The 16955-nt window shown below is 40.6% G+C and overlaps 2 protein-coding genes and 1 long non-coding RNA gene across 4 annotated transcripts; 2 read left to right on the top strand and 1 right to left on the bottom strand.

Annotated features, from left to right (window-relative positions):
• Positions 1 to 631: 631 nt before the first annotated feature.
• Positions 632 to 7957, top strand: krt18a.1 (keratin 18a, tandem duplicate 1). Its single transcript, XM_074642988.1, has 7 exons — positions 632 to 1167; positions 3233 to 3315; positions 3728 to 3884; positions 6401 to 6565; positions 6668 to 6793; positions 6996 to 7216; positions 7343 to 7957. Exons 1-7 carry the CDS (start codon positions 739 to 741, stop codon positions 7455 to 7457), a joined length of 1296 nt encoding a protein of 431 aa, XP_074499089.1. The 5' UTR covers positions 632 to 738; the 3' UTR covers positions 7458 to 7957.
• Positions 7728 to 16465, bottom strand: LOC141772217 (uncharacterized). The gene is made up of 2 exons (XR_012594875.1): positions 16326 to 16465; positions 7728 to 10484 (listed from the first exon to the last, which is right to left on the bottom strand). It is a non-coding gene; the product is annotated as an uncharacterized LOC141772217 (long non-coding RNA).
• LOC141772215 (keratin, type I cytoskeletal 18-like) lies at positions 10002 to 16571 on the top strand. 2 transcript variants are annotated; one of them, XR_012594874.1, is made up of 9 exons: positions 10002 to 10496; positions 11610 to 11692; positions 11779 to 11935; positions 12138 to 12299; positions 13222 to 13347; positions 13505 to 13728; positions 14148 to 14262; positions 14924 to 15315; positions 15928 to 16571. XR_012594874.1 is itself a non-coding variant. In XM_074642987.1 (7 exons), exons 1-7 carry the CDS (start codon positions 10068 to 10070, stop codon positions 14275 to 14277), a joined length of 1311 nt encoding a protein of 436 aa, XP_074499088.1. In that variant the 5' UTR covers positions 10003 to 10067; the 3' UTR covers positions 14278 to 14313. The 2 variants fall into 2 exon arrangements, 1 of the variants encoding a protein (XP_074499088.1); XM_074642987.1 differs by lacking the exons at positions 14924 to 15315; positions 15928 to 16571 and having other exon boundaries at positions 10003 to 10496; positions 14148 to 14313.
• The last annotated feature ends 384 nt before the right edge of the window (positions 16572 to 16955 follow it).

The following is a 16955-nucleotide window of genomic DNA, read 5'->3' as shown; positions in this document are numbered from 1 at the left end:
TGAAATATTTGTTTGTTCAACTTAATACTGTTGGACGTCATTGGGATCGTTGGATACCTCGCACATCTGTAAAAAAAACATATATTCTCACAGTATAGCTCCATTTCCAGGTAACAGACGATCTTGAAAGATTATGGTTGCTCTTATTTTATCTTTTTATTATAAAACAATTCCCCCCGAAGAGATTAAAACTGACAATGAATTTATCCTACCAACAATTACTGTTTGTGTAGCTGATATAATATGCCACACAACTCCATAGTTGTCCAAAAACTATGAAAAACATATGGAAAAAGAAATGTTTTTTTTTTTTAATATCTTGACTTCAGGGGAATTATTGAAATAAAAATATAAAATGATGTTCTTGGACTTTATAAAGTCAAAGTAATATTTAGTATCATTAATGTCGGATAAAAGATGTTTTATTTTCATAAAATACTGCAAATCTCCAAGTTATTGAATTCCATTGAGTCTTCAGAATTGACCAACTTATGAGGGCTGTGAAGGACAAAGGCATGCTGTGAGCAGTCCTGCGGTTTAGGCCTGTGGAAAAGAGGGAGGTGACTCAGGGTGAGGGGGAGTGGTTTTAGGGGCGGACCTGAGGGCCCACAAGGTTTATATAGTTTAACAGCTTTCCCTCTCCTCCTGCGTTGTGTCTGTGAGCTCCTATTCCTGCGTACCAAGCCCGTGCCTGCTCTCTCTTACTCACTCTCTCTCTCTCACTGAGTCTCAGCCACAATGAAAACCTCCAAGCAAACTACATACTCTATGCGCTCCTCCACTAGCAGCAGGCCTCCTGGTGCATCACTCAGCCGTACCTCTGGTCCCGTCTACAGGGCCCCCACTATCCATGGTGGGGCCGGTGGGGCCCGCATCAGCATCTCCTCCCGCAGTGGGCTGGGAGCCGGCATGGGAATGGGCTCCGGAGGAGGGGGCTTCTCCAGCAGCGTCCAGGTGAGCGGGAACAGCGCCGACATCATGGGCAATGAGAAGTTCGCCATGCAGGGCCTGAACGACCGTCTGGCCAACTACCTGGAGACGGTGAGGAACCTGGAGCAGGCCAACCACAAGCTGGAGATTAAGATCAAGGAGGCCCTGGAGAAGAGCGGACCTGACTTCAGAGACTACAGCAAGTACCAGGCCATCCTGGATGACCTGAGGAGGAAGGTGAGGAGGAGGTTGGGGAGAAGATGTGCATGTGTTGATTTATTAGGTGTTGAGCAAAAGAGAGGTTGAATGAATGGAGGGAGGGAGGGAGGTAATGTGGATGGATGAAACCCAGGGTGAGTTATGAGGTGATAAATGTTGTGAGAAGATGTGGTGTAAGTGTGATTGGGCAAGAAAGTTGTAAAAAAGTCTAAGGCACAATATATCTTGAGGGTATTTACACTGCAAACGTATTTAAATATATTCAAATATATTCTGTGCCCCTTGACCTAAACGAAACTCCATCAGTACCCAGGGTTACTGCTTGGCACAGTGCCGGCCGTCTCTCCGGGTGCCGGGCGCAAAGGGCTGCACCGGAAACAGTATGGCAGAGGAATGTTGGAGCATCACGGGTCAGAGAGACAGGAAAGCAGAGAGAAACAATAAAAAACAAGAATCAAGGGACTTCACAGGCTGTAAAGGGTCAACTTGCAGGCCCATACATCATGACTTTAACTACCTATTTCCTCTTTGTTTAGCGTAACACAAACAGTGTGTTGTTAGTCGGACAATAGGACTGAACACGCAGTACAGTCATTTCTACTGTGTATACATAAAATAGAAGCTGATAAGGGACGGAAGGAGGAAAGTCAACTCACTTAATGTGAATAAGAACGTTCAAGGTGGAGCTTATTGTTTCTTTATGTTCTGCATTTTAGAAGTAATTAATCTGATAACACAATTCATTTCAGACATCCCTTGTACGCCCCATACAGATACATCCGGCACAGCTAACTGGTGCAGAGAGATTTTAGAACTAGAATTTTAGAAAGAAAGTGTCCACAACCAGGAAAATTAGTAAATTATTTATTCCAGGGTTTGTACCACTGAATGCCAAAGAAAGAAAAAACTGAAAGAGGACTGGACTGTGTAACCCTCCTCATCCTGCTGCCACTCTTCATTCAAAGCTACATTTTCCTTTGCAAATTATGTGCAGTTTCCAAATGGAACATTCCAGTTGGTCCCAATGGAGCAACTGGATAAACACCTAAATACAGAGTGTCTACTGTGGCAGTTCAGCATGGGAAAACTGTTACTTTTCCATGTTCCCATTATGGGGAAAGTGTGCCCACAAAGAGCATTTCTTTTTCGAAACTTTGTCCTTGTGGGAGTCACACAGATAGCAGCATCGACGTCAGCAAACCCTCATTTGAAATGATGCCACAAACAAATTGGACAAAAGGGGGAGGCAACGAGAGGAGAAGAAGAAGGAGTTTAACATCTATTTCGCAAAATCTTCTCAACTTTACTAACAGCTGAGAGGTTCATCCAAACAGCGCAGTGTCAAAATAGATTAATTTTCCTTTTGGCATGAGGCAACAATCACTCTATAATGGTGCCCTCCACCCTCAGCACCCCCATCTGAAACAACACAGACTCCCCCGCCAATGTTAAACCAGCCCTGTCCGGTAAAGCACGCACAGTCAACTTCCCGTGCAAACACACACACATGCATGCGCACTCACATGACCACGCACGCACACACACACAAGCACCACCGCAACCGACATCACCACCTTCCTCATGCAAATCACCTGCCTTGTTCCTGCTGACAGGATAGATCCTGTTCCTAAGCAGCGACAGCACAGCCGTTGCCTGGCAGCTGTTTATTGGCTGGTGGACTTTGTCACCTGGATGCCTCCCCTGCCACCCATCCCAGCCCTTAGCTACCGTACCGTGACTGCTAAAAAATACTGCAACTGTCTGTTTTTTTGTTTGAAGCGGCCCGCTGGCACTGTCCTCATTTACACACAGACATTGACACTTTCTCCAAAAAAAAAAACATTACTACTTATCTCACTGGAATAAACACCCAATGTCATTTGATCAAATCTGAATTTTAAAATGTTCTTCAAACCAGTTTTAACAGATTCAATATAATTTCTTTCTTATGTAGAATTCTCACAATATTTTAAAGAAGCTAGTGGACTCTCATTAAATGAATAGTTCATCATTGTTTTGCCATCTCTGTTGGTTGTCTGTGCTGGCCCTCTTACCACCTCTTTCTTTTGTCGACCTGTTGTAGGTGTTCGATTCCACCACTGACAATGCCCGCCTGATTCTCAACATCGACAACGCTCGCCTGGCGGCCGATGACTTCAGAGTGAAGTAAGTTCCACCCGCCGTGCCGCAGAGGTTGTAAAACACTAAGCCAGACAGCTGCGGGCACACCCGTTTTACTGCTGAATGGGTTGTGGGATGAATACAGGGTGTCTGTCTTGTAGTCATAAATCATCACCTTTGCATCATAGCCGGCGGAGGCGTTTCACTTGTATCATCAATTAAATGTCATAGCAAACACAGCTGGCAAATAGAATATTGTATGCTGACCATGTATATTTAACCTTGAAGGAAAGATAGCTTAAAAAAGATAATTAAAAAATAGTATAGGTCCATTCAGTAACTTTAGTCATTGAGTTATTCAGTTAAGACCTGATGAGTAGATTTACAAAGTGAATGTGAGCAGCTGTGCCAGGCTTTGAAGGTACAGTACCTTACTGCCCTGCCCTGTGCTGTGTAGATTTGAGTCTGAGCTGGCCATCCGCCAGTCTGTGGAAGCCGACATCATCGGCCTGAGGAAGCTCATCGACGACACCAACATGAGCCGCATGAACCTGGAGAGCGAGATTGAATCCCTGAAGGAGGAGCTCATCCACCTCAAGAAGAACCATGAAAATGTGAGTATGATGGCCCTTACGAAAAAGTAGTATACTTCAAGTTTATTTTAGGAACTATACTTCAAGTAAAGTTCAAGTATATTTCCCCGATGTATACTCTATGTAGTAAGTAAACTACTATCAATGAACTAGTATACTTGTAAGTGTACTAATTCTTGGGACTAAATTGGCCCACACTTAAGTGCACTTTAAGTGTAAGAACAGTAAATTTTGAGTACACAACTTTACATCTAAGTTGTCTTTTGTTGTCAACTATACTATGAACTATACTACAAAAGAATAGGTATACTGCTAGTTTAATAGTTATATACTTGTAGCCCACTTTTTAGTTTATGAAAGTACACTTTGTATACTTTAACTTATAGTACTTAGCCAATGAGTGATGATAAAAAAATAATAAATTTTTCTCACATGCCTGCACGGTGAACAAAGAATCCAAAAAACGTAGCAAATTTTTGATGAATTGAAGTAAATTAATATCAAAACATTCGTTGACAAACTCTCACACACTTTAATAGGCTACTCTATCAAACAGTAACCACAACTACAAGCCAAGTACACCTTTCCGTAGGCCTATAAGACAAGAATACTTAATTATACTTTTCTTAAGTATACCTCGATCAAAAGATTAAGTACAAGTATAGGCCAAGTATACTTAGACTTTTCTGTATACTTGTCTGTATAAACTAAGCATACTTAAGTATACTTTTGTTAAGTATATCTCTGATAAGTACAGTACATACAAAGTCACCTGAAAGTATACTCCCTTACTTTAAGTTTAAAATAAGTATACTAATAACACACTTGAATAAACTTCTATTTGGGAAGGGGGGGCATTCAAATCCAAACTTCAACTTGAAAGTTGAGTTTCATCTTAAAGCGTGGGTAGGTAACAATGGAGCAACCAGCAAGAATAAGCCAGATTTTAAAAGTTATCCAACGGAAAAACCCAGTCCAGTGTTGCCAATGAAAGCAACAGCCACAGATAGCAGATTCTATTTTTTTTTTTTTGGCAGAGCTTTTCATGTATTTATTGCTGTTGGGATGTAGAATTCAAGAATTATAACAAAAAAGGTTTCTAAAATACGTTACCTACCCAAGCTTTAATCAGTGCATGTTAACATCGCATTTTTCCAGCTTCCGACTTCAAACCAGTGAAAAAAGCAAGGACAAAAACAGAAAGGTAGAAATCTCTGAAATAACCAAAGAAAAGAACATTAGCAACCTGATTTACAAAATAGGTTTCCAGGGCCTTTAACATAAACTTAAGCTCTGGTTTTGTACATTTTGTCTGCGAGTGTCAAAGGTCGTATTTATGCTGCGCCAGTGTTGACTTTTTTTAGTGCTGCTTTCAACAAAGTCTAATAAATTCCAAACAAAAGCCACGTTTAAAAGACCTCTGGACATCATTTCAGCAAACAGCCACACAGAAAGCCTGAATAAATATTTGCTTATCTCTCCATAATCCCCTCTAACATCATCCCCATGGGTGCCGTACAGTATACTATGTTGCACACTACGCCACGACTGCATGCAGCCGACACATCCTGACAGGCTGCAGGGCGTTGTTGAAAACAAGCTTGAGAAAACGTCAGTGGAAAAAGGGCGGTGTGTTAAGAAATCTGAAATATCTGTATGTGAATTTTGTGGGAAGCCTCATCGTAAAAAATGGTCCCCATCCATATTTGGCAATAGAGAAAACACCAAAGAATTCAAATGACTATCATTTAAGTGCACAAGCCAACACGCAAGCATTTGTTTACTGAAAGAATTAAGTCTTTATGGCCCCAGATAGTGGTTTAGATGCACCCTCTGTATATTTACCTGACCATAATGCGATTATGGTTGAAAGAGGCTAGGAGTCACAGCTGGGTCACAGCTCAATAAAACAAGTCTTCCGTAGGATCTAAGCTCCGCTCTATCCCAAATCGTCAAATACGGCAGCTTGGTCAGTGACCCAACGCTTCAAACTATGACATTCTAGGAATCCCTCTAGCGTTAGTTTTGCACATGTATATTTCTGATCGTTACATACATACAATCAACAACACTACTTGGTTAGGTTTAAAAAAAGATCATGGTTTGGGTTAAGGATAAGTATGTTTGTTACGTAGTTAAGTAGGCTACACTACGTACATGACGTAGTAGCGTTACGTACTTATAATAAGTCAACGTTGACTTGGTTTCACACAGGATATGAACAGCAGTCTCTGGGGTGAAAGTCCTGTGTTTGTTTGATCATGGTTTGGGTGAAAATAAGTATGATTGCTACATAGTTAAGTAGGCTACATTACGTATGCGGTATAGTAATGTTACGTACTTAAAATAGGTCAACGTTGACTTGGTTTCACACAGGACACAAACAGTGGTCTCCGGGGTGAAAGTCCTGTCTTTGTTTGACCAATCCATCTACCCCGGCCTCTTTCCAAGTACTGCTCTATCCACTTGAACTGATTGAAGTGCTCTAGATTTGTTATTATGTCTATTAACCCCTCTATCCATTTTTATTTCTTTAGGAAGTTATGGAGCTTCGTAACCAGATCGCCCAGTCAGGAGTCCGTGTGGATGTTGACGCTCCTAAAGGACAGGACCTGTCTCAGATCATGGCAGAAATAAGGGCCAAGTACGAGAATATGGCAAAGAAGAACCAGGATGAGCTCAAAACATGGCACGAATCTCAGGTAAACGATTAACAAGAAACTATCACCTGCAAAGTCCCTGTTGAAATGAGTGAGTCTTAAGTTGAGTTTTGCTTATCTTGTTGATCTAAATCCTTCCATCAGATAACAGAAGTGCAAAGTCAGGTCACCCAGAACACAGAGGCCCTGAAGGGTGCACATACAGAGGTGAACGACCTGCGCAGACAGATGCAAACCCTGGAGATCGAGCTGGAGTCACAGAGGAGCCTGGTGAGAAGCACTCAGTCAGCACACACTTCATTTATCTCAACACACGCTGCAGAGGCTAACTCAGCACTTTCACTTCAAGGCTCTCACGTCGACTTTGTTGACACAAGCTTTACACTCCGGTGACTCGCTATGGAGCTGTCATCGGCGAGTTGGGTTCACTGTAAAAAAATTTAACCCATTCTTTTCTTTCACATTCTCACAGAAAGGCTCTCTGGAGGGCACACTGAGGGACACGGAGATGCGTTACAACATGGAGATCGAGTCTCTGAACACCATCCTCCTGGGTCTGGAGGCCGATCTCACGCAGCTGCGTAACAACATCCAGATGCAGACGCAGGAGTACGAGACCCTGCTCAACATGAAGATGAAGCTGGAGGCTGAGATCGCCACATACAGACGGCTGCTGGACGGGGAGGACTTCACGTGAGTGGATTAATGATTCTATAATGACAGAGTTGTCCAAATAAAACCCGCGGAGGCAAAATGAACCATTAAATCTGTCAATAGAACCTAGCTGACAATTAATTTGTTCTTCATATTTCCATTCAGGCTCCAGGACGCTCTGGAAGACCAGAGAACAGTGAAGACCAAAGTGATGACTGTCACACAGACCCTGGTGGATGGCAAGGTGGTTTCCTCCAGCACAAATACCAAAGATCTTTGAATAGCAGAGGCAACCACCTGACACTCCCAACAATCACTGTCACTGCATCATAACACTAACATATGATTGGCCAAAATTTATATTTTTTTCCCACAACATTTTCTCCTTTTTTCTTAGTCACACAGCACTAACCGTAATCTCAGCTGACGCTGCAATTAGTTTGACTTCCTGGATAATCAGCTGTTCCACAGGTTGATGAAATGAAAAAAACTGGATCAGAGGAAAACTAAATCATCAAATATTTATTTCATCATGATTTATTTATGTTTGTGTGTTGACCTGCAGATGTTTACAAAGTTCAGAATTGGAGAGCTTTTTTTTTTCAGAGACAAACTAATTAAAGACATCCCATATTTCAAAGTAATAAGAGTCCAAATAAATGCAAAACATTTTTTTTATGTTTTTATGTCATCATCTTTGGTTTTCTTTCTGTCCAGTTAAGTCGGCCTGTTGCGCTGTGATGTTCAGACATTTCAATAAAGTCCATTTTAAGAAATTTATCATGGTGTCAACATGTTGTTTGGTTTGATACTGAAAATAATTTACATCAGATATATCAGATTATATTATCTTAACATGACAGAGGGGGCATAAAATGAATAAATCAAGCATATTACGGTAGCAGACAGTGACAGGAATATTTACCATTCATTCATTCTCGATAGCAATATATGAATTCTTGAGAGGAATGAAATGTATGACACACTGAACTCCAGTCTGGTGTCTAAACTATAAATATGTAGGAAACACGTAATGGAGTGCTCCAGGGATGTCCTGTTTTTGTAGGCCAACCAGGAAGTTGGCATCGCCCTGGGATCCCTTGACAAAAAGCCAATGGGATTTTTTCCATTGGGTTTTGGATTATTGCCGAAAATAAGCTTTGTGACAAATACACCTCTATGATACTTACACATTATCATATCATATCATATCATATCATCAAGGTGAAGGTGAAGCTAACGTAAGGCTATAAACAAACTAAACTACGGTCACATGAACGCAACAAGGCTGTAAAGGCGGACAAGTCGTTATGACGTTTAGTAGTCTCATTTAGCCACTTTTTTAAGACACGTAAAAGATTCAAAATTCACGAGTGGGATATTTACTGACGTATTTTATATCGTAGAACAAAACATTAAAATCTCTTGTGTTAACCACAGACCTTTTTTCAGGCTTCAAACTAAAAACCCATTCAAAAACAACATTGACTTCCAGACGAGGGGAACCGGAAGTGCTAAAGTGCTAACTCATTGCCAGGTTTAAGGACTCATTCCTGTAGCACTCTATATATGATGAGCATTAGATCCTTCATTCTTAATCCATTGGTAATTTTAGCTTGCAGTTTTCCTCCTCTCCATTTTTAAAGGTGCACTGCTACATGTACCTTTACAATCACTGTACAGAGTCAAAAACATCATAAAGGGTATCTTACTGCAGAGTTCAGACCAACATTAACAACCTGTGAAAAAACATTTGGTAGAGTGGTTGCGCCAATGCAGGCTCGCTATGTAGAGCGGACCAACCGTTACCATGCAAGTGCACATTCCTGGTAGATTATTTTGTGACCTGGACGGGGTAATTCTATTGCTTACTGCGATCGTAGAGATGAGGAATAAAATGATTGTTGCCGACCGCGATAACATTCCAGAGTTGTAAAATCCCTCCCTCTTACTATTATAAACCGCCGTGCATCTATTTTAGCATCTGATAAGCCGTATTTATTACTCGTGTTACTCTTCCTGGATCGTTTTTCATCGTCTCACGGGCACCTGAAGCAACATGGCCTTACCTTTGTTAACCCCTTGGTCTGAATACCCAGCTAAATGATCAGGCTGGTGTAAATCTATGTTTCTCTTATTGTCAACAAATTCCATGAAAGAAAAAAAACAAAAAACATAACATAAAGACATAAATCTTAAGAAATGGGGCACTTTGTTTTAAAAAAAAAAAAAGAAGGGAAATAATGAATAACTGGCCACTGCAGTTTTTAATAAACATGATTCAAACAAATAGTGCATTTGTTGTGGACTACTTTCAGCTGTGGATGAATTCACATTTAGTAATCTGGTGAGTATTTACAGCATCAAAACGGTGTATGAATCGATTCAAAATTGAAAGAAAATGGTCATGTTCAGTATATTGACGGAACATGTCCCCCAGTGTGGCTCACTGGTGCGTTTTTTGTAGTTTTTGGACAATAATGGGACTCTATGGCACAGAGGAATAAGGTATCAGGCATTGGATATTATTACTTATTCTTATTCTTAGTCTTTTCATGGAATTTGTTGACATGATATTGAACACGGCCAGCTTTATGCTTTAAGCTGCTGTTTATATCATGGTTACCATAGATACAGCTCATTGACTGCACATTATCAATATGAAAATGTCAGCATACCTTTTTGCCTTTGACAGTGGGTGTTCTGGGGACAAAGTCTAAGCAAGAAGGCTAAAGGTAAAAATGTAATATAGATAGGAGAGGAGTGGCAGGAAGGAATATTGCCTGTCAGAGTGGTATATAAGACAAGAAGACTCGCCTCGGTCCTCCACTCTCACCTGCCAATCTCCTCTGTACCCGGACACATCGCTTCTTCCTCTAATTGATCAGCAATGGAGCCCCTGATTAGACGCCAGAGTTCTCAAATTCTTGGTGGCCGTTCGACCAATGCGGGGGCCATTCATAGACCTCTACCGATGGACAGGGCCTATGCCCACAGTGTCAGCGGAGGGGCAGGTGGCCGGGGGATAAGGATCTCCACGGCCTACGGCACACGGGTCGGCAGCGGCTTTGGGGGTGGGTATGACTACCAATCCTCGTCGTCTGGGTCCACTTCTGGAACCCTGGCCATCACCAACGAGAAGTTAACCATGCAGCACCTGAACGACCGCCTGGCTAGCTACCTGGAGACGGTGAGGAATCTGGAGAAAGCCAACGGCATTCTGGAGATCAAGATCAGAGAGACCATCGAGAAGAGAGGCCCCTTGGATGAGAAGGACTTCGGCAAGTACAACACCACCATCATGGATCTGAGGGCCAAGGTGAGTAAATGAAACAATCAGGAAATCTTAAAGGTATAATATGTAACAGTTGTTGGTTGCTGTTTGTTAACACACCGCATTCAAAGTTGGCCCCCTCCTCTATGGGGAGAGAGAGCTGCAATGATCGAGCGAGCTATAGAGTGAATGAAGAGAGGGAGCGGCGTTAGTGAGAGCAAAGCAGTGAGTCATGGAAATAAAACATTATTGTTGAAGCACAGAAACGTCCTGAACACAGCAAAATAAGAAGAAAAGAGGAAATACAAGCTACATACACAGATACAGACACCACCACACACTTCTAGTGGGTCATAAGTGATGATTGAGAGAGATTTTATTATTTTTTTATCAGTCTATACATGTTTTTTTTGAAAATTCCTAAATAGTATACCTTTAATGAGACTTGATGTGTCTTATTTAGTCACTTAATAGAAAAAAAAAGTAAAAAGACAGAAAGAAAAGATTTCTTTATATCATATATTTAATAACATAATGCCAGGGACAAATCTTGGTCTCCTTAGGTGACCCATCCACGACAACAGTAAATGCACATAGAAAGTGCGCTGGAAGAGTGGTGACAGTTTAACGAGCGAGCCAAGGGTAACTATATGTGTTACATAATGAGAGGTAGCTTTAGCAAACTAATGTTCAGAAATGTCTGTTAAATTGTAGTTTTTCTAAAGAACTCTCTATGCAGAACTTTTTATTGACCGAGATCTTAATCCTCTGTCCACTTTCCTTCCCTTGAAAATGTCACATACTGTAATGTCGGGGGAAAAAATCATTCCAGGCTGAAGCACTTTTTTTTATATTATCATACATCCTTCTCTCCAACGTGTTCATGGATCTCTCCAACTGACTGATTTCACAACATTTATTACTTGTAGTCTCACTCTTATCTTTACCTCCATGTCGAGCTATGAGAGATAAACTTCTTTGTTCTTTTATGACTTTTATGACAGCTTGTTATCAAAGTCAGTTCTTCATCTTTACAACATATCAAACTGAAAATTACAGTTTGCAGTCCATCAAATTGACTGTGGGAGAATAGTGTGACTGCAGTTTCTTTGTCTTTCACACACTGAAATATATACAAAATGATTTCACTTCTTTCAGATATTTGACATGATGAAGGACAACTCGCATCTTGCTATCGCTGTTGACAACGCAAGCCTGGCTTCAGACGACTTCAGAGTCAAGTGAGTGTTCAGGTTCGCGTAGAAAAATGAAACAGGCTCTCCATCCAACATCCAACATATATCTGATATACAGTATGTATCGTTAGGATGGAGTACGAGATGTCCATGCGTATGACGGTGGAGGCTGATGTGGCCGGACTGAGGAAGCTTCTGGATGACACCAACGTTGTTCGCCTGCACCTGGAGAGCGATATTGAGTCTCTGAAGGAAGAGTTGATCACTCTGAGGAGGAACCACATGGCGGTGAGGGGCACTGATCAGAAATTATTTGTATGAAAACAGCTGCATTTGGCCTAATCCAACTAAACGACGGGAGAGCGATATGAAGAGAAAAAAACATATTCAATATTCCCAATACTATTGTAAATATAGGACCTCTTTGAACAGGATAACCCCTCTAACCTTGTTCAGGAAATCACTCCCTGACTATTTCCCCACTCAACAGGATGTTAAGGAATTGCGTGCCCAGATCACCCAAGACGTTCACGTAGATGTCGACGCTGCTAAAGGACACAACCTGGCCAGGATCATGGAGGAGATGAGGGCTAAGTATGAGAAGATAACACTGAAGAACCAGGAGGACCTCAAAAACTGGCATGAAGCTCAGGTAATTCGTCAATGCCAATATTCGTCAAATACATTTTGGGTTGAATACCCTTACAAAAAAGAAGTTACAAAGTAACCATAAGTATAGTTAAAATATATTCCCAAGTATACTGTATGTAATAAGTAAATATCAATGTACTAGTAGTTTATTTGTAAGTGTACTACTTCAATACTTTTTGGGACTAAATTGGCCCACTTTTTAGTTTATAAAAGTATACTTTTAAGTATACTTTTGGTGGATGAAGTACCTGAAAGCCACACTTGAGTAAAAGTACAGATATCTAACCAGTTAAAGTCACCTATTAGAATATTACCTGAGTTAAAGTTTTAAAGCATCTGATATTTTCTGTACCTAAGTATCAATCATCATTCATTTTCCGATATTCAATTTGCTTAAGTATTGAAAGCAAAAGTACTATAAATATATTAAATGTAAGAGTAGTAAACTTTGAGTACACAACTAGTTTACATCCAAGTTGTATTTTGTACTGCAACTATGAACTATACTACAAGTGAACTTATAGGTATACTGCTAATTATATACTTGTAGTCCACTTTTTGGTTTTAAAGTACACTCAGTAAACTACTAGTTTTTGAAGTACACTTGTACATTTTCTTTAAGTTAACTTATAGTACTTAACCAAATATACTTATATATATACTTTTCTGTATACTTTTCAGTATAAGACAAGTTTACGCGGACTCTTCTGTATACTTGCCAAGTACATTTAGACTTTTCTGTATACTTGTCAGTATAAGCCAAGTATATTTAAGTATAGCTTTGTTAAGTTTATCTCAGATAAGTACATAAAACGTAAACTGAGGGCATACTCCCTTATTTAAAGTTTTTTTTTGTAAGGGCATAGCTGTGTTTGTTAAGAACCTTTTCATGTGTACTATATGTATTTGTATCATGTATCCAGATCACAGAGGTGCATGGCCAAGTGACTGAGAGCACAACAGCTCTGAAGGAAGCCACGACTGTGATGTCTGATACGAGGAGGAGGTGTCAGGCACTGGACATTGAACTGCAGTCTACACTTAGTATGGTAAGAGCGTTAGTGATTAGTGCATAATTATCCTACAGACATGACTGGCATCAAACTTGTTACCTAACACTCGGCAAGAAAGCCCAGAAAAAACATTTGGTCTCCCTACTTCATCGATCGACTGCGTAATCAAGCTTTTTTCTTCGCCTCTTGACAGAAAGCGTCCCTGGAGGCCACCCTGCGCGACATCGAGATGCGTTACAACATGGAGGTGGAGAAGTACAACGCGATCATCCTGAGGTTGCAGGAGGAGCTCACTCAGATCCGCAACGACATCCAGCACAGCACGAGAGAGTACGAGCACCTGCTCAACATCAAGGTGAAACTGGAGGTCGAGATCGCCGAGTACAGGAGGCTGCTGGACGGCGAGGCAGACTTCGAGTGAGTATGAGGAGAGGAGGCAGAAAGTTTGGGTGAAACGGTAAAAAAACAACTGCTCGATCGTACCTTTGCTGAAAGCCAAACATTCGTCGCTCTGCATTGTGAGCTGACTGATAGTGCAGCTTTGTTCGTCTCTGGGGAGCTTTTGCAAATTTGATTCAAATTAGCTTCATGCAAACACGAATCAACGTTGATATGAAAAGTAAAAGTAGTTAATCTGCTTCAGTACAATACTCCTCCCATGACTTTCATTCCAACTGCTTCATTTCAGCATGTGGATACCACATAACTTTATATTTGATGCCAAATATAGTGACACAAAGGATCTAATTCAAGTGTATGAATTAGGAATACATTTTGTTTTACTCCTTACAAAGAACAACTCTGTATTGATTTTACTCTTTTGTTAATTTTCCCAGTCTCTGCGATGCAATTGATCCGAAGATGGTCCAGACCAAAGTGGTGACAGTCACTCAGACTCTGGTGGATGGCAAAGTGGTGTCAGAGAGCAAGGACATCAAATCCATTGAAGAGGCTGCTGCTTATTAAAACACTGGAGGAAAAAACCTTTGTAACAAAAATAAAATTAACAACAAAAGTGTAACATTATGCCTGTGACTTTTTTTTTTTTTTTTTTGAAAAATTGATTATTGGACATATATTATTTCATATTCATAATTCATAAATCCATTAAAGAAATATATAGACGCTTTTGGAAATAGGCTTATTCGCTTCCTTGTCGAGAGTTATATGATAATATTGATATAGCTCTTGTGTCCTTACATTACATATGAAGCTACAGCCAGCAGTTAGCTTAGCTTAGCATAAAGACTGGAAACGGGGGGAACGGCTAGCTTAGCTGTGTCCAAAGGGAACAAAACCTGCCTACCTGCCTGCCTAAGCTCAATAATTAACATATTACATAACATTATATCTAGGGCTGTCAACGTTAATGCGATAATAATGCAAATTTGTTTTAACGCCACTAATTTCTTTAACACAACTTGTGGTTTTTAGGTTGTAGGTGGCTCAGTTTTAAAGTTAAAGTGAAGATACAGGCATCATATGAGACTAAAAAACCTAAGGAATCCATTGGTACCAACCATGTTATGCTAGCTTGTCGGAAGGAGGGTAAATAATGCTCCAAATTACACAAACCTTTGGTGAGGAAAAACTGGCATGGCCATTTTGAAAGGGGTCCCTTGACCTCAAAATGGGTTCTATGGGTACCCACGAGTCTCCCCTTTACAGACATGTCCACTTTATGATAATCACATGCAGTTTTGGGGCAAGTCATAGTTAAGTCAGCACACTGACACACTGACATGTCATGATTTGAGCATATTTTAATTTTAAATGCACTACCTGTGAGGGTTTCTGGACAACATTTGTCATTGTTTTGTGTTCTTAATTGATTTCCAATAATAAATATGTACATACATTTGCATAAAGCAGCATATTTACACACTCCCATGTTGATAAGAGTATTAAATACTTGACAAATCTCCCTTTGAGTTACATTTTAAAAGGATAAAAAATGTGGGATTAATTTGCGATTAATCGCGATTAACTATGGACAATGCGATTGTATTGGAACCAGTGTAAAGTGTTCCCTTTGTATGTCCTTTGGCACCCCCTAGTGGCGTCTGCAAATAGCTGTACTGAAGAGGAAGTGAGGTCATTGTAAACAAAGAATAACAGGAAGTGGTGTTCAAGAAGCTCCTTTTTGCTCAGGGAATCATCTGTGTACAATCTTCTTAATCCTGTGCTATAAATCCACAAAACCGGCTTCATCTGTAAGTTATTCACTAATCACAGTTATGTGAACATGTTTATGTCACCATTTCTTAGGTTGAGTACAGTATTTTGATAGTTAGTTTGTTTTCAACTACATAGAGATTTATTGATGTTTAAAGCATTGGTTCTTGTGTAAATATACTTTTATGCACCTGTTAGTTATGCTAGTGATCTTTTCTCTATTGATATATTATTTAGTACTTACAAGCACATTTATCTGATGTTTGTATTTTGTGCTCTTTTTCAGTTTTACAAAATTACATATTTTCCTCCATTAAATCCTGCCAAATACAACAACTCGTCTGTTCCTTGGAGAATGCAATGCTGGAGAATATATTGTTGAGCTGGCTGTATAGCTGAAAAACACGTTGCCTGCAACAACTTTGAGTGAGGACAGCATAGCGATTAATAACGATTAACTTGCGAATCTTGAAGATTTAAAGTAAATTAATATCAAAACATACGCCAAATAACTATCACACCCTCTAATAGGCTACTCTATCAAAAAGTAAGCATAAGCCGCCAAATATACTTAGACCTCTCTGTATACTTCAGTATAATGCCGGACACACACTACACGAGAATCAAGCCGATTTTGGGCCCAATTCCCCCCTCCCCCTCCCGACGACCGTCAGCAAAGCCCAGATTTTTTGATGGTTCTAAAGATGATCTTTCCAGATATTCCCGTGGTCTGAGGTATGTCAGGAGTGTTTTTTACATCCCCCCGATCAGCTCGGAAGTCCATCCTTGCCGCACCGATCTCAAATTATAAATATTAAACATTATTTGATGTTACTTACCTCTCATCTTGCTCCTAATTGGCCTCACCTCCCCAGTGTATTTAGTCTCCCCTGTCTCTGTGCCAGTTCGTCTTTGTCCCCGAGTCAAGCGTTCCGGCGATTTCCCAGTGTTCTTGGTTTTTCTGAACTCAGTCTGTTTTTACCGGACCATGTTTTTCACCTTATCCTTGTCGGAGCTGGTTGCCCCTATCTGACTGCTCACCTGTGTACCAAACCTGTTTGGCAAGTAAAGACTGTTTGATTGCACCTGCCTTGCTCTGAGTCGTGCTGTTGAGTCCTGTTTTTTGTTCTGTGGGTGTTACCGGTCGGAACAATACACAGAATAAAAACAATGATGAAATTATCATATATCATTCGTCTTCTTCCCTGTTATGCACAGAGACACTGATGGCTGTCTGGCCTCCTGCCATCATCCCCCCAAGTCTGCTGTGTGTGCGGGAAATTCTTCTGGCTTCCGAGAAATTCACATTCTGACCTGCCGTTCTTTAGCCTTATCCCATAATAAGCAGCAGGCCTCTATTCCCATGCCACGTCCAAGCAGTCTGCTGCTTCCTGTTTATTTACTTTCACATTAGTTCGTCTAGTTCCAGCATGCTGTTTGACACAAATTGACCTCTTTTGGTCTCAGTT

Source organism: Sebastes fasciatus, chromosome 8, assembly GCF_043250625.1.
Source record: "Sebastes fasciatus isolate fSebFas1 chromosome 8, fSebFas1.pri, whole genome shotgun sequence".
Classification (NCBI taxonomy): Eukaryota; Metazoa; Chordata; class Actinopteri; order Perciformes; family Sebastidae; genus Sebastes; species Sebastes fasciatus.
The sequence above is the reverse complement of the archived record's forward strand: the minus strand, read 5'-3'. Positions and strand labels throughout refer to the sequence as shown.

Coding starts and splice junctions, on each gene's coding strand:
- krt18a.1 (XM_074642988.1), top strand. CDS start 739: ATGAAAACCTCCAAGCAAACTACATACTCTATGCGCTCCTCCACTAGC. Junction 1,168..3,232: donor TGGATGACCTGAGGAGGAAG/GTGAGGAGGAGG, acceptor GACCTGTTGTAG/GTGTTCGATTCCACCACTGA. Junction 6,566..6,667: donor AAACATGGCACGAATCTCAG/GTAAACGATTAA, acceptor TCCTTCCATCAG/ATAACAGAAGTGCAAAGTCA.
- LOC141772215 (XM_074642987.1), top strand. CDS start 10,068: ATGGAGCCCCTGATTAGACGCCAGAGTTCTCAAATTCTTGGTGGCCGT. Junction 10,497..11,609: donor TCATGGATCTGAGGGCCAAG/GTGAGTAAATGA, acceptor CACTTCTTTCAG/ATATTTGACATGATGAAGGA. Junction 11,693..11,778: donor TCAGACGACTTCAGAGTCAA/GTGAGTGTTCAG, acceptor ATGTATCGTTAG/GATGGAGTACGAGATGTCCA.